The sequence below is a fragment of the Lepidothrix coronata genome, unplaced genomic scaffold (assembly GCF_001604755.1).
Source record: "Lepidothrix coronata isolate B3197 unplaced genomic scaffold, Lepidothrix_coronata-1.0 Scaffold51, whole genome shotgun sequence".
Classification (NCBI taxonomy): Eukaryota; Metazoa; Chordata; class Aves; order Passeriformes; family Pipridae; genus Lepidothrix; species Lepidothrix coronata.
Window position 1 is genome coordinate 3,687,667 of NW_016690231.1, and position 21,717 is coordinate 3,709,383.

Sequence of the window (21,717 nt, forward strand, 5' to 3'; positions counted from 1 at the left end):
CCTTTGGCTGTTTGGAAAGCTGCTGTCAGCTCCCAGCACAAGCCTGTTCATATTCAGCACACGTTCCCAGCTTGCTGGTGGAGGGAAGTTCGACAGTGAGCAGACCAGTCTGCCATTGCCCAGAAATTTAAAAGCCTATGGTCTCTACTCTAGCTGGTGAGACTGTTTCCTTATTTTAACAGGCAGTTCACCTTCTCCTTTTTTTTCTTCTTTTTTTTTTTTTCATTTATGTTGCTCTCCTATTCCAAAGAGTGGTTGATTTACAAACTCTAAGGAGCATTGTCCTGTGGAGATGGGGACTAGAGAGGGAAGGTTTTTAATCCCTTAGATAATTAAGCACTAAAATAAATGATTAAAAAATTATGAGGCGAAACACTCTGTTAATTTTAATACAAAAATAAAGTACCTCTCCCTGTGGAACGCAAGGGAGGGAGCTGCAATCAAAATAAGGGAAATAAAAAATTGAATACCCTGAGTTTTTTTTTCCCCCCCCCTCTCTAAGTTGCTTCCTTGATGCCTCACTGTGTTTAATGGTGCTTTGCCAAGATGTTGGGAGGAGTACAAAATGAGTGTGGAATTTATAAACGGGACATTAGACAGAGGAAGGATGGAATGGGCCGGGTGATCTGAGGAGTAAAACAGTAGAACAGATTTTGCCTCAGGGCTGGAGGGGAGAGATGCAGCCCTGCAAATCTGAGTACCAGCAAAGCCATTTAGGGTTGGTGGAAAAATCTTTGTTGGGGGATTATCTAGAACAAGGTCTTTAAAAACTTCATTTGCTCTCAGTGAGTGTCTAGTGAAAGAGTGGGAGCTGAATGCTGAAAAGACTGAGGCTAAAATGGTGGGTTTTGCATGCAAAGAAGCTCTGTAATTTACTCTTTATTAAAAATGAGCAGGGTGGGACTTGGGGGTGACTTCCTCTAAATTCAAGCAAGATCCAAGATGAATTTTCCACCTCTAGGGATCACAAGCCTTCAGCCTTTCGCTGCTGTTGCAATTTAGTCTCGTATGTTGACGTGCTGGGGCTGTTCTCCTGATTCTTCAGATGGAATTTATTTCCAATTCTAGATGGGGTTTGAGTTGACATTAATTAAACTTTTAAAAGCAATGTTTCATTTTAATTGTTTATCAGAAGAGGAATGTCACCTTTTCAAGAAGGTTGTAGGTTTCGGAGGGTTTTAGGAACTAACAATACCATCCCACGGGATTTGAGGATAACAAGGCTCCTCTATCCTGTTTGAGGATTTGCAGTGAATTGCAGTGTCTAAATGATATATTCCTGGTTAGGATTAACTGACATCAGTTTAGGCCACCACAGCACTTGAATGAGCAAATAAGTATTTAGGTCAGATGCCAAACAACAAAAATAAAGACTAATAAAGCATTTGTGAACTCGAGCTTGAGAAACTGGGTTGTCTTTGAATACCATCTGTGGTAAGCCTGTGTCACTTCTGTGAATAAGGGTAAGGATCTGAATTTGCTGTGGGGGGAAAAAAAGGCAATTTATTTCACAATTAGGGCTGTAGATGTAAGCACGAAGGTCAGATGTTCAAACAGGAAAGGTGATACTCTATTTGCATCTGTATTTTTTAGCTGTATATGTCTTTGCTCTTTGGGACTGACAGTTCCTAGAAAGGTTCAGAATTTATTCTTTAGCATGATAATCTGCCTCAGGTAATGGCTCGATGGCACAGTTAAAAGAGATATCTTGCAGTACAGGAGGCTCAGTGTCATTGAAAATGTTCTTTCAATGTGCAGTGATGTACAGCCTACAGATAATGCAGTTGTATTAAGGAACAATGCAGGGTTAGACAACAGTGGCTTGAATCCTGATAGTTATTTACAGGAAAGAAACCTCTTTTCATAGATGAAGTGAAATGGAAGGGACTATAAACTGGATGCTAATAAAGGTCCTTTTGAAATCCTCTACTACCACAGTGCCGTAAAGGAGCTGTTGTGTAAATGGTTATTGTGCTAACTGTTTTTAAAGTGAAATTCAGCCTTGTGCAGGAAACGGCCTAAAGTCCATGTATTGCTTGAGGGTGCTGAAAGGGAGGCTGAAGTGAACTCCGTGTGGTCCATTTGCAGCATTTGATGTAAAGTCATTGTATTGGTTTCCTGTCCAGGTGGAGCTTGCTCTAATGATCAATTTTTTTTAGATGTGCCTGTGCAGTGATCTGGTGTTGCAGATGCTGACTGGGTAGTTTTGTTCTCCAATAATAAATGTATATTGCAAGTGAAGACGTGACCTTTGGCTCGTGTAAACCTACACAAGCTGCTTCTTTTAATCCAGCTGTCATGTAGAACATATCATAAACCAATGTTTCCCAAGCTGACTAGATAAATCATCATCTACCCAGGCCACTTCTGCATGGATTGATGATGCTTGCTATTGCCACTCATCCCAACTACGGCACTGTCGAGCCCCTCAGTAGGGTCAGTGAGGTTATATCACAGTATGACTTGAAGATCTGATCTTTTAAACTCTCCTTTCCTTTCAACAGTGACTGAGAGTCGAGGGATCCTGGAGAGTATACAAAGATTTTCTTTACTGCCAACTTACTTGCCTGTGACCTATCGTATCCACAACGCGGATGTTTCCTTCTTTCTTAAGGAAGCCAACCAGGATATTATGAGGAACTCCAGCTTGCAGTCGCGAGTGGAATCCTTTCTGATCTACAAATCCAAGAGTCCACCCGTGCTAAATGCCAGCTACGGACCTTTTTCCATCGAACAAGTAGTGCCCCAGGACTTAATGTTGTCTTCAAATCAGTTTGGATCTACCAACAAGTTCTCCTTTAACTGGAAACTTCAGGCCTTCATCATGAGCAACAAAATTTACCCCAGCAAGCCCAAGGTGCAGGTGCTGTTCTACATCGTGGGCAGGGACTGGGATGACTACAGCACCACGGAGCGCCTGCCCTGCCTGCGGGTGTTCGCCTTCCGAGAGACGCGGGAGGTGCGGGGCAGCTGCAGGCTCCAAGGGGACCTGGGGCTCTGTGTGGCAGAGCTGGAGCTCCTGCCCAGCTGGTTCAACCCCCCCACGGTCATTGCCGGCCGGAAGAAACAAATGGATAAGTCCGAAGGGAGCCCCGTGGAGCTTTACTATTCCATCCAACCGGGAGATGAGAAAGGGGAGTGCACCAAGGAGGATGTAAGGAAAAGTAACGGGATCCGATCAGGGCGCAACGACGTCGATGAGTCAGGACCTCCCTTGCAGAGGATTGGAAGTGTTTTCCTTTACCAGACACGTGCTGCCCCTTCTCTAAATGAAATGAGATTGGATAATAATATTGTCATCCAGTATGCACCAAAGACTGTCAAGCAAGGGGACATTTTGACTTTCCTTGTATCTGTTGCTAAAAACTCAACAGAGGATCAGTTCACACTGAGGTAAGGCTGCTTTGTGTTTCTTTGGTACCCTATTTTTTGTTTCTCTACTCTTGGCCTGGGAAGTCATTTTCTCTGTATAAATTGTCTAACAGTCCATCAGTTGCTGCTCTCCAGAAATTGTGTTGCAGTTGGTTGATTCAACATTTCTTACATTGTTCAGTCTCGTGTTGTATGAATTATCTAAGATGTGATCTTTTGGAGCGAGAAAGGCCTTTTCCTGAAGTTGTCCTTTGAGGAGTACTTACAAAGATTGAAATGGTAGAGCTGGAACATATCTATGCTCTAACAGGAGATAACATTTAAAGCCTCGAGAGCTGGAGTTTGCAGTTCTCCTAATCTCTCATTGAACTCATGTTAAGATTACTAAAGCTTAAATCTGCAAAAGTATTTATAGGAAATGAGCAAGAATTAGGCATCTAAGTAGGATTCACGTGCTTAAACATTTCTCTCCAACTTGTTGTAAGCCTGGTGCTGTTTTATAGAATGTTGGAGGTTCCTAAGTATTATTGATGTACCAAAACCATTTCTGAAAATGAAAAAGTACCTGAGGGGGTGTGGTTGGCTTTTGATGTAACGACAAGTGCTGCATTGATTCACCTCGTTCTTTCCAAGTGTTGGGGCGTTAGAGGAGGAAGCTCCCTGGAACCATCAATATAATATAAGAAAGAACTGCCAAGGCTGGGCTGTGGCACACTGAGAGCAGATGTGTTTTGCATGTCCAGTTGTCTTTTCAAGTTTGCCACTCTGTTCCAGCACTATGAATGAGGGTTGTGTGGCAGGCATGTGGAAAATCCGTGCGTGTAATGATGGTTTCGTTGTTTTATCCCTTAGCAGTGACGTCACCTCTTTTTGAACTGGTGGCAAATGTCATGCTCTGGCTTCTGAGGATAAGACTGACTTGTTTTGGGTGTCACCAAGTGACCATTGGTGACAGAGCACACAAAACAAACCTCCAAAAAGCAGGTGCGTAGGAGGGGGCAGTGAACTCCCCACTTGCACAAACACCACAGATGTGCCACAGCCAACAGCTCAGCCGAGCACTAGAGATGACTGGAGCTCTCACCTTAGAAATCATACTCTACTATGGCTTGAGATGACACATACTCTCCTTTTTCTGGTGGTTATACAGCTCAAACTCCAAAAATCCCTGGTGAAGTCACCTAGGTATGGTTCAGGGCTTGGTTACTACAATGGCACAAAGCTGTCCATGCAACGTTGTTGAAGGTGGATGTCTACCCTGGACTGGAGTAAGGACTAACTCAGATTTAACTCCAGTGACTCAAGGGCTCAGGCTGGTGATTTGTTTTCCCCTCCCCAAGGGAGATTTGAGGGGGATTTTTGGAGGAGGTGGATTGCCATAAAATCAGGTCATTTTTCCTTTGCAAGTGTGTGATACGTAAACAGAATAACCACAGCACTTAGTTTGCTGACTCAAGGACAATTATTCCCTTTTCATCTGATAGAGGACAAACATCAGGAGGAAATCTCTCCTTACCACATCAGCTTCTCATTTTCTGAGTCAATCTGCCTCAGATTTAAGTTGTTTCCTGAGTGACTAATTTCAAGACAGACGATCTGAGTTTCTCGTTGCAAGCATTCAGGGATGGCTTTATCTTTCTCTATACTAATGATTTTAAAGGGATATCACACCAAGCATGCATGGAAACTTCTACTCTATATGAAAATTGGTTTAAATATAAACATTAAAAGCCTTTTTTATCTAAAAGATAATGAAGGTAAAAACTGTTCATTGTTTTGCTCTGTAAATGTAGAGACTTAGAAATCTCACTTCAAAGCATCTATATTTCCATGAGCTGTAATCCATTAGAAGTGGAGCTACTTATAACCATGATAATTGTATTACATGTAGGTTTATAAAATTTTTAAAAACCTTGCTTTGTTTCAATTAGGATGAAACCGAGCACCTGAACTTTTAAAGGAATGCTTCTAAAATGAATTTTCTGGAACAAAAAGGAAAAGAGGTGTTTGGATTTTAGCTTTTTATTTTGAGATCTAAGGCATCATGAAACAAAACAAAAAAAAAGCTAAAAATAGATAGCAAATATCGGTTCAAAATGAAAAGTGTGGCATTCTTGTCTTCAGTAACATCAGTTTGCTGTTACCTTCTAAAAACAAACTTCTGTAACAGCTTGTGTTACTCATGCTGCTTTCATGAGTTTTGATTTCTCTTGACCTGCTTTTCTAACAGTACCTGTTTTTCAGACAATAATCTGCTGCAATATCAGAGTAGTTATAATATCTGTTTAACTGTTCTTCTAGAGCACCATTGCCTGTCTTTGATCTACTTACAGCGTGTCTAAGCTTTTTTTTTGGTTTTTGGGGGGTTTTTTTGGTCAGAACTGTAGTATCTGTGTTCTGCAGTCATCCCTCCATGACATGTTCTACATCTATCTGGTCTTTACTCATTCTGATCTTCTCTCTGATAAAGGAAAGGGTCCTTTCCCCCCTCTCCTATTATAATGCTTTTATGAGAAAAAAAAATTGTGTTAATTTTTATTTTGACACAGTCCCTTATTTTTAGAAGTTCTACCTTGAGTGGCAGCAAGACTTGGAACTGTATTCATAAAGTGAGGCCAAGGGCTGCTGGCAAAATGCTTTTACCATTGCTTTTGCTCCAGTGGACTGGAAATTATGGCTTGAACAGATGGAAAATATAGGATATACAGGTCAAAAAGGAAGAAACAGACATGCAAAACAGCCAAAAGTAAAAAATTACTCATCACTACAGAATATCTTGTGTTTCAGAACTGTTATGCTTAAACACTGTCCCCTTTCTAATAGGAAATTGTCTTCAAGGGGAGCCTTCCAGAGATTGCTAAATACTAAAATATATAGGGAAAGGTACCTTTGGTTTTATCTCCTGCTGCTGTTCTGTGCAATGGAAGATTCAGAGCAGTGAATGTGAAACTGGTGAGCTGCTTTTAACTCTGTGAAAGAGTTGGACCATAAGGGCCACGGTCTAGGGTGTTCTTTTTAATGATCTAGAGAGATTAAAAATGTTTGTCTTGATTCTCTGTGGATGTGAGAGTCAGAGGAAGGGAAGGAAGTAAAATGTAAATGATGGATAAATATGGAACCCTGTAAGCACCAGGCTGTGAGCTTAGACAGGGGCACTGAGCCTTAGGAAACTCGTTTCTCAGCTTCATTCACACACTTGTGTCCTGTTTTGGTCTTGGCCAAGTCACTTAATCTCTCTGAAGCCATTTTATCACCACTAATATCAACAATTATTTGATGATGACATGCTGTATACAATTAACAGACAATTAAGTCTTCCCAGAGAAGCAGTATTAAATGTCTTTATAAAACAAATGATTGAATGTCCTGTGCCTTTATCCTATTATTGTCTCTCTTTTTGAATGGGAATTAATTATTGGCTGTATTGTTTGCAACTGGCCCCATGGGAGGGTTGTGTGTACAACCTTTTTTAAAAGGTTTAAAAATTTAAAGCCTCCAAGCTCTGGTGTTATGCAGTTAAACAATTCCTGTTTTGCACCCAGCCCAAATTGCAGCTGGTCATGAACACTGTGCTGTGTCACAGACATTGCAGTCAATATTTGTAGGGATGCCACCATTTCCTAAACTTAGGAACAGGAGTTTTCTGAATCTACAGCGTAGATCCAGCTCTTTTTTATCAGCATGTTTTTGCTGGGCCTAAAAAAATACAACCTTTTTAGTTTAAAAGTCAACAGGGTTGATACTTTCTGCTTGCAACCTTTTAGATTTGTTTTCCTATTTCCGGAGGTGAATCAGCAAAGAAATTATAGAGACAGCATTGCCTTGGGCTGCTGAGTGTCAGGAGTAGATAAATTCATGACTGAAAAAAACAGTTGGTTTTTTTTAACAGTTATTGAATTTATAATTATACTTAGTGAATCCTGCATTCTAAATTATATAGAGTTATTACCCTTAATACCTTAAATGAAGTTCTGACAGCAACTGATGATTATAGATCCTCTAGTTTCCCAAATCTGATTTTGGAATTGGGATACCAAAGTTCACCAGGATGTTTGGAAATTTGCCTTTCTGTCGCATCCATCTCTTTTCTCATGATGCCGTGGACTCTGCCAGCAGCTGAGAAGTTGGCATCAGTGCCACTGAGGGCAGCACAAAGTGTCCTGGTGGGATGATCCTACATCCCAGGAGTGCATTCTGGTTTAATTTTGAGCTGCAGTGCAGTTTGTGTTGCTGTTCTTGCGTGTCCTTCTCTCTAAGGCTTAGCAGATGAAGGCAGAGCTGTATCCTTGGATTATCTGGTGGAGCCCAACTCCACTTAAATGTTTTCTTCAGCTGTTGCTGCTGAGTGAGTAGCTACTGGAAAATCTTTTCATTTGGAGGAAATCCAGTTTAGCCTCACTAGCAGTAAGAAGTGTCCTGATTTCATATTGCTAAGTTGGTATTACGTTGTCCTATCCTAAACATAGTTTGGGGTTTCACTGTCAAATTCTATCAAGAGATTCCTGGAGAAAAGAAGTAAAAAAAATATGAAATACCATTTTTCTAAGGAAATGACAGAAGGTTGTAATAGAAACTTGTAAACCTCTGATATTGTGAGAAAGTTGAGGTTTTGTATTAACTGTGTTATTTCTGTATTTGTAAACCCAATTTAGGGGTTGGACATATGTAGGTGCCATTTCCATAAACCATTGAGAGGGTTTGTGGTCTCTCTGTGGTATCTTCAATGTCTTCTTTCTAATGATAATTGTGAAACTGTGGTACTGAACAAGCAGTTCTTATTGATAACTGGGAAATTTTTTCCTAAAAGGCCTCAAGAGTTTGTTACATGAACTTCTCTTATTTGCTGTTTTATCTAACAATCGATCAATATTAATCCAGCAAACATGAAAAGGGCTGCATGAATACATGAGGGGAGCAGAGCTGAGATCATTAGCACTCAATTTATACAGAAAGAAAATTTGAACAAGACTGGCATTTTATCAAATTGCTTGTGTGCTCTTCTAGTGCTGAGCTAAATCAAATCTCATTCTTAGTGCTGAACTAAATCATATTTTAGAAGTAGAAACCATCAGGGAATAAGTGGTGATCAGGGAGGTGATCAGCCCGTAAAACTCTGTAATGAGATGGGCTTTTCTCTAGGCCTTAGACTATGTGAGTATTTCATGGTATCCAAACCCTGAATTTGTACCTCTTCTAACAGATTGAAAAGAATCAAATTGTACATTTTTCACTTCTTCCTTCTGTAGCTTTGGATCTGTCAGTTAAACACCCCCTTCCACATTTTGGTTTAAACAACTTCTAAAGTCCTCTCATAACTGACTTCCCCCCCCCCCTTCCTTTTCTAACTGATCTTGTGACCTTCTTCGGCCAGTTTAAAACCAGGGAGAGAAGAGGAATTAAAAACAATTAAAACCTCTCTGATTCTTTTGAATAAAAGCCTCTAAATATCAACTGTTTCACTGCTCAGTCTCGCTGTAAAAATGAATTTAGTATTTTTCTCTCGGTTCTTTGTGCTTGCAAAGAACAGAGGAGGGAATTTGCAATTTTCCATTAGTGGTTATTTCTTCAGTTTATAAAAGGTCCCAGATGACTGAGCTGGTTGCCTGACTGATGCTGCCAGGTCATGATCTTGTTCAGCAGTCATGCAAAAGGCTGGACTGAAGATCCCCAGCCCCTTCCCAAGCACTGGCTCCCCAGGTTGGGTTGTTTCCCCTTTTTTGGAGCCTTTACTACAATCTCTTCACCAAGAGGTGGTACCACAGGCAAAAGGAAGTTTCTTTTGGCGATATGACCTTAATAGATCAGGAAGTCTATATCCAATTATAGCAAATTTAGCATTCATGTCTCTAATGTTAGAGGCTGGGTATGACTCTTGATTTTTAGAAGGCATGAAAAATGTGCATGTAAGGCACTTTCAGGAGATCTGATCTTTCTTGCCTCTCTCCCTTGCCAAAGTTTGGCAAAATGTCTTTGGAAAAATGTAAGGAATGACAAAAAGAGAGCTTCTGGTGCTAAGGGGATGTTAATCTTAGAACCTGCCCAATCCTTCAGAGGGAAAAGATAAAAGATACAGCAGTCTGAGGGTTTTGGGGTTGGTTTGTTTTCTGTTTAGTAGATTAGAGGCAAAGTGGGTGTTTAGGGAAGGTAGCTATGCCTGACACTATTCAATGGCACCTTGAGATTTTAAACAGCAAGCTCACAGAACCCTCAATGTTCCCAAACCTTGTAGCTTGGTGTGGCCTTTAACGAGGTGAATCTCTCTTGATGGTCTCTTGGGCTGTTTTCAGTGCCATCACCCAGATCAAGTGGCACACTGAAGTAAGCAGCAGTCACATACTGGCACGAACGAAGATGAGCCTTGTGTCTTTGTTGTTTCATCACAATAAATGTTATTTCCTAATATGAGCTTGGACAGTGGTGGCCTTTCTGCAGCAGTGCTAAGGTGAAATCACCCCTCTGTTATGGGCTGGTAAAAGGATTCACGAGCAGACTGTTGGAGTTTTTTTCTGCCTGTTCAGCATACTGTACAAGCATGAATTAACTTTCATAGCCTGTTTATGAGGTAGTCAAGCAAATATAATTTTCTCCATCTTATGATGGGAAAATAGCTCTCCTGCATTTCTAAGTGACTTGCTAATGGCCCCAAAGTTGTCAGGAGCAGTGTGGAGACAAGTACTTAAGAACTATTGACTTCTAGGGCACTCTATTAGCTCCTGTTGCACTGGCAGATTATATGAAGAAGAAAATAGTTCCTTCTGTTAGAATTATTCCAGTTAAGATCCTCTGCCTTGAGAATCAAAGTCACATTGACTGAGCAGGTGTCAGAAAACTGAGGGACAGATCAAGCAAACCATTACTCACATGAGTGGCCTTTGCAGCTGCCTTATTATTCTGCTTTATTGCACTGCAGCAGCACCAAGGGCTGTGGTGTATCCCAGGATTCTTACCCTGCTGTCAGTACTCCCCAGAGCCTGACTCCAGCCTGGGCAAGGACTGATCACAAGTGGTTGGACCACCAGGCTGCAGGGTCACTGTTCTGGCCATGCAGTCATAGACTGGGGAGCTTTACTTGGCTTGTCCTGCTGAGAGGGGTCTGTTTGCCTACAGTTCTTCTCCCAATCACTTGGTAACTACAAACCTTACAGTAACAGGAGCTCTTTGACACTGAAGCATTATTTTCCTAGGATTTGTTTTTCTCGTGGATAAAAAGCAGGCAGTGAAACTCGAGTCACACAGTCCACCCCAGGAGTCAGCCTTTAGTCCGGATGCAACAAGTTATCTTCTTAACACCAAAGTTCTGCTTTTATCCCAGAGGACAGAAAGAGAACCTGCCTTACATCGACCATCTTGACATAGGAAGGCTTCAGGAAAGGACACAGTGCATCTGGCCTCTGTGTTTTCTAGGGATTTTATATTTTTCAGAGGGCATGTTCCAACCACCTGAGAGCATGGGGTGTCCACTTCACACAGCTATAAAACCTCCACCATAATAGAAAAAGATGAAAAGTAGGCTGATGTGCATATAAAGGGCATGTTTTGTGTTCCACAGCTGTGCTCTTTGGGATTGCACTTCTGGGTTGCTGATCCAGTACTTTAGAATTATTGTTCCTGTGACATTATGGAAACACTGGGAGATTTAGCTGGGGAAAGCTATTTTTTTCAATGTAACTCGTTAATTTAGGGATCTGAAGAACCTTAGCAAAAATCAACTTAACTTGGTTATAGCTGGGAAAGGCAGGTTTGTTTTTTTGCTTTGTTTTATTGGCGGCTTGTTCAGAAACAGGGAGATTTGGGGTACCACAAACCCCCCCCCAGTGAATGGAATCGATGTCTACGAGGTCTATTTTCTTCCTGTAGAACTGCTTAGTTCTCAATGGAGAAAACATCAGAGGCTCCCTTTGTAGTGAGAAACGAAACAATATGAAAGAAGGGCTGTCAGGTCTGTGCTGGATAAATGGAAGACAGATGGTGAGTGTGATTGGCACTGACAAGGTGTGAGCCGCCTTGTTTGCAGGTGCCGCTCCTGTCATCCATCACCCTTCCACCGAATAGTGGGAGATGTCACTGGGATGTGCTTAAATCCCCCACTGACTGATAGAGTGGAGCCAACAGGAAGAGGGCTTTGGTCAAGGGCATTGTGCTGGCAACGGTGTGACTTGAAGGTGTGTTAATACAGATAAAGAAGCACCAAACGTTGTGGTTTGAGATAACACAGGGTGTTCTGCTGTGCACACACTCCCCCTAATGCTGTTTGGTCTGTGCAAGGATTTCTCATTGTTTTATCAGGACCAGGGGATTATACATCCAATACATGATGAACACGTCCGTTGCAGTTTCTTGTACTTTCCTAGTTATTAGTGACAAGTTTAGGAGCTCTCTTTTTATCTGTACCTCAGTGGCTGAACATGTACGAAATCCTTGCAAAACTTTGGGTCAATGAACTTCTTTTCTCTTCCTATAATATTCTAGTAAAACATGAAATTCCATCCAAGAAAAGATTTTTTTCAGTTTTCAAAATGCTTTTAAAAATAAAGGCAAAGTACATCGAGGAATAAGACATTTCATGGGGAGAAAGGAACTTCTTTGATTTGAAAAATTATTTAAATATTTTGACTTCTCAGTGTTGCCTTCACTTTTTTTAAAAGGGTAAAAGGGTAAAAGTTACCCAGGATGAACACACTCATATGAAATGCATCAGGCAACCTCAAAGTGCATTTTTGATCACGAAAAAACTGGAACATTAGTTTTCCATTTCTAATGGCAAATCTGAGCCCTTTTAGATTTTTAAAGTTATGACCTAGAGAAGCAGATCTGCCCCATCCTTGAAACACTTATGTAAAGCCATGGTATGTTCTAATAAATTGTCTTGTAGCTTTATCAAATGCCAGTTTCCACAGCATCAGTCACTCTTCAGACCAGTTTTCTCTCTCCTTTTGTTGTTGCTGAGTTGCCAGACACAAGGCAGGCAGTGTCACTGCAGTGTCTTCATATTCTCCTACTGCTGCCACCACCACTGCTGGGAAGGATGCCTTCATCTGTTCTTGGTGTTAACTACTTTCAAACCAATCATCTCTGTATTTTATCCCTGAGCTTATTTATGCAGTTTTACTGTTGCTATTATCTCAGATTCCTTTGTGCTCTCCAGCTTTGTCAAATGACACATTTGAGGCAGTTACCTTTCCTGTCCAGTGACTTGTTTTATTTTCCTCTGTTCCAAGAATATGATTGGTTCCTAGGCCTTCCAGATATTATTTTCCTGAGGGAAAAATTCAGCAGCAGAACAAAAATTCAATTTTTGTTTTTTAAAAAAAAATAAAAGGAGAAAAGGCAGAAAATGAAGGTCCATCCCCATTCCATGCCTTCCCCACACCATTTCCCACTGGTGTTTTGGAGATCACACATGTGACATCTTTAGCTGAAAGCTGCTAAACCCTGGACTCATGAACAGTTTTTTTCTCTTTCATCAAAGCCTTACTTAATAAAAAAGATATTTTTTTTTTTGGTAGGAAAAACCCTCTAACTTCTTGCCTGTTTGTTGTTGGGTGATTCCACTGCATCCTCTGTGGCCCTGGTGTCCTTCTCATCACCAGTGTAGGCAGGATGTCACACTGTGCAGGAGATCAGTCCCAAACTGAGCACTGCTTTTTCCTCAAGTGAGTTCATCAGTGGCAAAAGTTTGTCTCCTGCTCCTGCCTGCAGCCCATCCTGCCATGGTGTTTCCAGCCCTAAGCAGTATTTCACATGCCAGCCCTGTGTCCCAAAGCCTTCAGTGAACTCTGTCCTGCTGCCCCTCTTAGCTGCATTCCCATGGCCTTTCCCAGCCTCTTGCTCTGCAGTGTTTCCCATATCTTTTTTTTCAGGTTGCCACATCAACACCCTCTTTCCCATGGCATGGAAATCATATGAGAATGGAGGAAAAGGGAGCAACTATTACAAAATCAATGTCTATGCTGGCTGATCTATTTAACCCCATCACAAAGAATATCAATAGTAATACAGCCCAGGGCGGGTATTCCATTGCACAAAATAATTGATCAGAAGTGTATTATAGTAGCTATAATCTGATCTAAATCTATAACAGTTAATTTAAAACCATGAAACTAAACACTGGCTGTCAACAGAGGAAGTATTGCCTTTAGGATATTAAAACTGCACAGCCTGAGATGAGATATTTGGCATAATTGCCCAAATTGATGGGATCCTTGAACAGTTAGTGCAGCATATACTCGTCTGTAGATCTCTTTAGAAGCTTCATTACTGAAACATTTATGTGTATATATTTATGTGTATATATTTAATAGCACAGTTACTTTCAGTATGGAGTTTTTGTTCGGTATTTTGATAGAAAGTGGCATATTTGGAGCCTGTGTCCAAATGTGAGTATTATTTTGTTTGCATCATTTCTTTTTTGATTGGTCTTTGAGTAAAAACCTTTTACATTCTCATGTTCTTCAGAAACAAAAGGGCAATTCTTCCACATTCTAGTGAGGACAACACTGTGGATTTGGTACCATGCAAGCTGTGGTGGGCAGAAACCCTCAGCCCGTGCAAGTTGTTGTGTTCTGCTGTGCTGAAATGAGAGAACTGAGCTCACAAAATATTATGGAGATACTTCAGTGGCTCTCTGACTTATCCATGTGATTGTGCATTTGTCTGATGTAAGCAGAAAAGACATCTGCTCTGAAGGACTGTAGGGGGAAACTTTATGTTCTGACTTTTTATTTTAAATCGTGGTCTACCCATTCCTTTCTTAACTGTGCCTGGTGAATTTTGGTGCAACGTGCTTTGTAAAGGTTTATCAGCAATAAGGTATCCCCACAGATCCTTAGACCTAATACCTAAAAGCTTTGAAGTGTTTGGGTTGCTTCATGTTTTTGAGGAATTGCCTATCATTGCTCAAGCTAACAGAGACTGAAGATGGCTTTAAATCATCTAGTGGGTTTTTCCTTGATTGCTTTGTTTATTATTTTATTTAAGGGATAGGATTGCTTGCATCTGGCCCTTGAACTTTTACAGTCCATGTATGACGGCTTTTTTCTCTCTGCAACTAGAAATGCTGATTGACTTTGATTTATCAAAGAAAAAGAAATAAATTCTATGTAGAAATACCTTTTCTAAGGCATGTCTGTGCTCTAGATTTAGCAGAGACAGTAATTGCTCTGCCAGTCTGTATGTTGGAGCAATCTGTAAAAGCTGAAAGAAAAATGTTGGCCACCACCAGCTGAAGGAATCGTTTGTGGACAAATTTGAACCCAGAAGGGGAAAAGTCAATTTTCAACATTACCACTGTAGTTCAGAGAGGTGTTTAAATAAGCCATCCACTGCTTTAGTGCAAGGGGGAAGGAGAGGAGCTGTAGGTGTGTGCATTGCTGAGAGAGAAAGGAGCTGCACTGAGAGAATAAACATCAAAGCTGCTGGAAGGAACAATATACACTCGTTACAAGGGTTTCAGTAAAAGCAGCTATTGTGTTTGCCTCTTTCATTTCTCTGGCTCCCTTTGAAACACCACCTTGTAATAGTGCTGTCTCTCCTCCAGTATCATTGCCTGCTCTAACACCTACACAGGTGCTGGAGTTTGCTGTGTGCTCATCTAAATTCTTGCAAGCAATCTGAGATGACCTGTGCAAATATCTAAACACGCTCATTAATCAGGTTGTGTGGTTTGGAAACGGCATGAGGATGAGTCAGGATGCACAAAACCTCAGGCTGCAAGGTATTTAAATTACCTCGTGGTTCTGAATAATGAAATCATATTTTTCCCAAAGAGTTTATGTGGATATTGCCCTGAGATAGAACTGGATGTTCAAACAACTTTCTGTTTTACTCAAGCATTCGACATTTATTTCTTGCTGCCTATGGAGTGGTCAGAGACTTTTGTACTCTCTAATGATCCAGTTGAGGTAGCTTGTGAAAATAGAAGTATATCCAGGAAATCACTGTATATCACTCGAGTGATCTGCAGCCTCTTAGGCTTTGGGAGCCCCTCAGCAGTTCCCATGCAGGGTGTCAGATGGAGAGCAGGGCTTCCCAGCAACCTGCTTGTGACCATACAGAGGGTTCAGCCTTTGCTGAAATGTGCTAAAGAAACCAAACTCTGGGACTTCACACACCCACAGTGCCCAGGAGCTCACTTTAGGACATGCAGGGTCCCGTGAATGTCAGCAAGTTTCATGAATTTAAGTTTCCCAATATATATTAATAATGAAGGAGCAGTGGGGAATTCCTCCACTGTATCATTCTAGCTTCTTGACCCTTTTGTTAGTGGGAATACATTAGCTTTCAATTAAAAATTCCCCAAGCAAGATATCCGTGGAAAAAAGCTTTCTGCACAGCTTTGAGATCTTGTAATAATTAGGTGGATAAAACAATTTGGAATACCTGAAAAATCTCATTATTTAGCTAAAGATGTTTAGGTTTTCTTAATCATCTGGAGTTGGTGATACTTTTCAGCTGTGAGGGAAAATAGGAAGTGCTTGGCTCTGCACTTTTTGGAAAACAGACTTCAAATGTCAGTTTGGGAATGTTTTAAAATAGCAAGCTGTTCACCATGGGCTTGTAAATGGGTGAACTAGGACCTAGCTGAATAAATAAGTTGGCTGCAGGGAAAGAACTGAAAGAGAAAAAGGAGGGGGGAAGAAAGAAGGGCATTCCCCAAGATAAATTAACATCTGTGAAATAAGACACTTCTAAATGTATGCTAATGGCCTAAATGTTTCCATATTCAATTAAGTAATAAGTCCCGAGCTGGCAATATCATCCCAAAACATTCATTTACTAAGCGAAGGCTCCACTGGGATGGCAGAGGCACCATAATGAACTGATGTGGGCAGTAAGACATGATAATGCCTACTTCAGAGGGAATTACCACTTTCATAATGCAATTTACAACAAGAATTTAGTTGTTGGAACGTTGTTTTTTTTTTCCTCTTCATTATGACAGTGTAATTATGGCTCTAGTGGCTCAGAATAATTTTGAGAGGACTGAGTTACCAGAGCTTTTGTACTAAGTATTCTCAGGCACTTTGAATACAGGACTAAGTGCTGTTCTCTGATAAATAATAATCAAGTGGAAGTTCACATAGGACAGCAGCCTACTTACAGCTGATCTCATCCTCCTTCACTGTGTTCCACCTACCATGGACTTCACGTGTTCTTTTTTTTTTCCTGTGTGTTATTATTTATCTATTTGATAAAAAAAATCCTTAAAAATAAAATAGCTGCTCTGAATTAGCCTAGTCCAACAGTGACTGTAACAAGCTGTCTACAGTATTTTCATTTACAGGTGGTGCACCTGTATAGAACAGGCAATGTCACCACCCTTAGTTACAGGTGGAAAACTGGGATTATGGGAAGGCAGAATTGAACTTTGTGGTCTCTGGGACAGGTTGTCTGTGTGTTGGCACCCAGTATGTGTCCATATTCAGCACTGTGGAGTGGGTGACCTCGCTGATGTTTCAGCTGCTTTGCCTGAAAATCTGTCATGGGCATGTGGAACTGTAAATGCACCTGGTGCTTGTCCCTGAGTGTGGCAGCACTGGCCACTTTGGATACAATGAATTTTCTACAGCCATTTATCCAGAACAAGTGTCCACAATCCCTCTGGAACCGCTTTCAAAGCTGCATGTAGATGCAGTGAAGGATGTTTCCAGTGGCCACTCAAAGCCTTAAGCAATTTTTTAAGTCATTATCTAGTTGACAGTCTTTCACTTTAGCCTTTGAACTTGAACGAGTGCATTTGAGCATGGAAATAATTCCTTTTGATGTCTTGTGCCCCCTCTGGTTACGTTCAGGTATTTGTCTGTGTTTTCAGACCAGCCAGGCACTATTACATATTCAGTGTCAGCAGTCTTTGGAATAACTGCTCCTGAATAGACTCGATGTTTGTTTGTTTTTCTTCCTACAGTTGTCTTAGGAAAAGCTTGTAAGGATGGCACTTGGCAGAGATTGCACTGGTCTTGTCAGACAGAAACTTAGTGAGTGCAATGTGCTTTTTAAAATTTCTCCTGAGAGGCACCAAGAGATTGACTGTACATTTATTTGTTAAGACATTATTTGCAAAACCTTTTTCAGTTATGGCAAACTTCTCTTCATAGTGTAGTAGATATGGCTTTTTCTAGAGGCTGAGCTGGATTTGCTGGAGCCTGGTGAGACAGCTCAGTTAAAACAAAAGCTCTCTGCTCTGGTGAGGCATTTTTCTTCGAGCCTGAAATAAAGACTTTAAACGTAATGCAAAGCCTTCTCTGCATCACTGGCACTGTCACAGTCTGGGGGTGACTGACATCTCCATGAAGAGGGAGAGGACTCAGTAATTCATTCATATCACAGGTTTGTTCCTGATGGGGTGGTTGTTCTTACAGGTGGTTGCAATACCACAGGAAACTCAGGTACCAGTAGCTTTGAAACCATGTCAGAGGTTTCTGCTGTTGGATCTGGATGACACTTGAAAACAAAAAAAACAACAAACCAGTGCAAACTGTGCATGGATGAAGCATGTAATTCATTCACAGAGGTGCTGACAAGAAACTTTCAGGTCCTTAGTAGTCAAAGGAGAAGGTGCTCTCTGCAGGACCTAATTAATTCACTGCTAAATGTGCCAGGGAGCTTTGGAAAAACTAGAAATGATTAGTATGTGGTAATCAGATGACTTGTGTTGCTTCAAACGAAATAAATGCTAATCCAGAAAAAAAAAAAGAGAGATAAAAAGGACTTTTGCATTTGTAATATTGATTTTATCTTTAGATTACATAATCTTTTACAAAAAAAAAAAATTCTGAGTTCATTTTGCAGTCAGGTGAGCTGAAGCAAGAAAGAAATGTGAGGCTAAATTGCTCAGTGTCAAGTCAACAGGAGAGTTGATTATTTTCCTTTAGCACAGCACTAGAATACCTTAGAGCCTCCCTGTTTGGTATATTAAACATATTAAACACACTAGCAGGTGTTGAAGAGAGGTCAGACAATACATGGGGAATAGCTAGGAATTTTTTCCCCTTTTGTGATTTAATAGACCCCTTTGCTCTGTTTGCCCTCTAAGGGAGCCAATAGATTTAATATCCTATTTCTCTCATCTGCTATCAGAATGCAAATGTGATGCCAGATGAATATACTTTCAAGAATACTTAACCTAATGGGCATGTAAAGCCTAGTAATTATCAGTTGTTTGTCTCCTCTTGTATAATTGTTTTCAGTAATAGGTCGGTACCACACACTGAGACATCTTGATGTGGGCCAGTGACAGATTTCTGTGTAGCTTCTCTTGCTCTTACAGCAGAATTAAGTAGGGAAATGCAATGTGTTCAGCCATTTCCAGTGCCCTGTGAATACCTACTGGAATACCAATTACCAAAATTATTTAGCATTTAATCCACCTTTGATCCAACACACGTAGCAACAATGACAGGCTTTTTGTATTACCTGTGCCACACGGGCAAAAATGTTGTCAGAGCAGACGGTGCTTTCTGGTGGATGCAGGAAGGATGCAGCCATCTGCTTCTGACCCTCACAAACCCCTGAGCTCGTGTGGAAAAGAAGCGACATGTAAAACCAGAAAAACAAACTCAGGAAAGTTCATTAGTGTCAAATTTGGTAACAATGATAAATAAAAAAAAAACAACAAAAAAAGGCTGAGAGAACAGTAACAGACCAACTGGAAGTTGAGCCACCTTGCTCCCGGCTGCACCAGGCAGGAGTGTTGGAGTTAAAGCCAGTTGGAACAGTGAATTGTAGTGGCCTGAGCTGGGAATAAACAGCTATATTTCACAGTATCTATTTTCATTAAGACTCCCACTATAGTGCCACAGTTTTTTGACGCTTTGTTGGTTTTCTGTGGGCTGAAATGTTAAAGCAGAGCTCAGATGTGAACTGATAAGCTGCTGTTATCAGTTGTACGAATTCTAAAGTGAGTTTGAATGATAAACTGCTTTCTCCTAGGGTTGTGGTCCCACCAGTGTGGTCATCTGGTCCAACCTCCCTGCTCAAGCAGGTTCTTCTTAGAGCACATGGCACAGGATTGAGTCTAAATTGACAGGATTTTCTCTTTAGGTTTCCATCTTTAGGTGCCCAAGGCCTTAATGACGAGTGAGTTGGTGCTGAAACTACAATGCTGCTGCTTCCAAGTTAGGTTTCCTCACCTTGAGGCTACAGCCATGAGGAGTTTATGAAAAGAGAGGCTGTATTTTGTTCTTGTAGACATTTCTGAGGACTGCAGTGTTCTACCTGGGGCTGAGTGACAGCCTAAGAGGTGTGAAATTCCTTCCTAGCTTTGAAAATACAAAAGAAACGTCGCAGGCATCACTTCGATTTGAACCTCGGAAATGAAGGGAGGTCCCAGGGAGCGTTTCACGGGAGGGGCAGGCGTGTCAGCCCCGGCAGGGAATGGCTTTGGCAGGCACTCACTGATGGTTGTGTAACAACTGCTCCAGGGGAGGGCTGGGCAGGTGTGTGGGGCTTCGTTTCAGGGCTTCTTTGCAATGCAAGGGGGATCCATTTTTACTGAAAGGAACTAGGATGTCTAATTGAGCCCATAAGTGTAACTCCCCCAGCAGTCTCTTAAACGTGAGGCGCAGTGATCGTGGTTTTTTTCAACTGAGCAACATAAAGTTGAAAACGAGCTGCAACATGTGTTTTAAAAGCTGTATTTTCTAAGTGATTAGATCTCACTAAATCTGTGTTGGAGACATATGATCAGTAACAAGCCCAGTTCCTATTAGAATATTCTCTTATTTATGACTGACCAATATAGAATCAGCTGTCATCACTTCACTCGTACAATCTGTTTTCTAAATAAAATCACAACTTCACCATATGCTTGACAGAATTATGTAGCAGCTTTAGTGTGTTTATTTTTCACTCTGCTGTATACATCAGTCCACACTCAGTTTGAAAGTCTGTTCTTTATTACTGTTGTAAACTCAGCTGGGCCATTCACATCCCGTGGGTATTCAGAGAACAGGCGTTTAGATTCAGATTTGTCCAGTGACGCAGCAGAGGAGGCAGCATTCAAAATCCTTAAGGGATGCATTAACCTTTCCTTCACAATGATCATAGTTTAAAGGTTTGAGATTTAGAGGAAAATGTTTGATCTACCTTTCTCTTTTTTTCCCCCTCTTGTTGGCAATCAGTAATTTTTGCAGGATGAAGCAGAAGCATGTTGTTCAGATGTTGGACTCTCTTTGGCTTAGCCAGCAAAAGCAGAGGCTGGGTCCCAGGCTCCTGTGCCACAGTGATTTAATCTTTGAAGAACATGTTATCAGCTGATTGGGGGAATTAAAACCTGGCCAGCTGCCATGCAGAACTCAGTAAGCTACCACTAAATCTTTGTGGTTCCTAGGGAAAGGTTGGCCTGAAGTCAAAAAAATAGATATAAACAGTGAGAGAAGACAAGATATATAGATATATATTTCAATCCCAATAAATTGGACTTCATTTCAGTACATGTCAGAATTGCTCTGTATTCCTTTGAGGCTGAAAACTGAAGTTATTAAGCCAAAAGAACTGATTGTCTCAAATCCTAATATAGTCTCAGGAAGAGAAAAATGGTGCTGCACCGAGGTAGAAAATGATACCTCATTCTGTTCCAGTCACCCACGCACACTTTGCAAATGAAAATCATTAGGGTAGACTGCAGCTGGACCCAGAGAGGGAGATGATGTGGGTTGGGTACCAGAGTGCAGTTTTTTGGATTATGGGTTTGGGATTTTATGGTTCTTTCCCTGTTAATTTGGGTAATGCTTTCAGAGGGCTTTGCAGCACCTCGGTGACTTTGCAGCCCAGACCCCGTTGGTTGCTGGTACTGCTGTGTTCCCATGGGGTTGAGAAGCTCCTGGAGTTGTGCTATGGAAAAGGTACATCTCCGGCTGGAGATGCATAGTTGGGAGTGGGATTTTGGGTGGGGACTTCCTGGGTTTGGATGTCGTTACCAAGGGGCTGCCTGGCCATCAGCCTGATCAGCACTGGCAGGATTGCCAGCACTGCTCAGTGAGGGGCTGTGTACAACACAGGGGTTACTTTTCAATATGTCTCTATATCCTTTTAAAAGGAGAAATATTTTCATATATTTCAAAAGTCACCTAAAAAAATCTGTGAATGTGTTCCCTACTGTTTGACAGAGACAACTTGGAAAATGCTGTCAACAATAGCACTCTTCTTCAGAATTACAGTCTGGGGCTACTGCAATATAAACCTCAATAACATAGCAGACTGAGTGGGGCTTGAGCTGATCAAATACATCACAGTAACACAAAGAAACTGCACCCCAGATATCCTTGGAATCCCAAAACTCTTCTACTTATGAGACAGAATTAAGTTCATCTTACATAGATGTTATTTGTATTTTGATATTAATACATA

General features: G+C 41.1%; 1 protein-coding gene across 2 annotated transcripts in view; it reads left to right on the plus strand.

Moving 5' to 3' along the window:
* LOC108497631 (transmembrane protein 132D-like) overlaps positions 1-21,717 on the plus strand; it is a 227,925-nt gene that overhangs the window by 50,454 nt on the left and 155,754 nt on the right. For both annotated transcript variants that reach the window (XM_017815382.1, XM_017815384.1), the window contains exon 2: positions 2,505-3,393. In XM_017815382.1, coding sequence (XP_017670871.1) covers positions 2,505-3,393 — 889 coding nt within the window. The remainder of the gene's footprint in view (positions 1-2,504; positions 3,394-21,717) is intronic.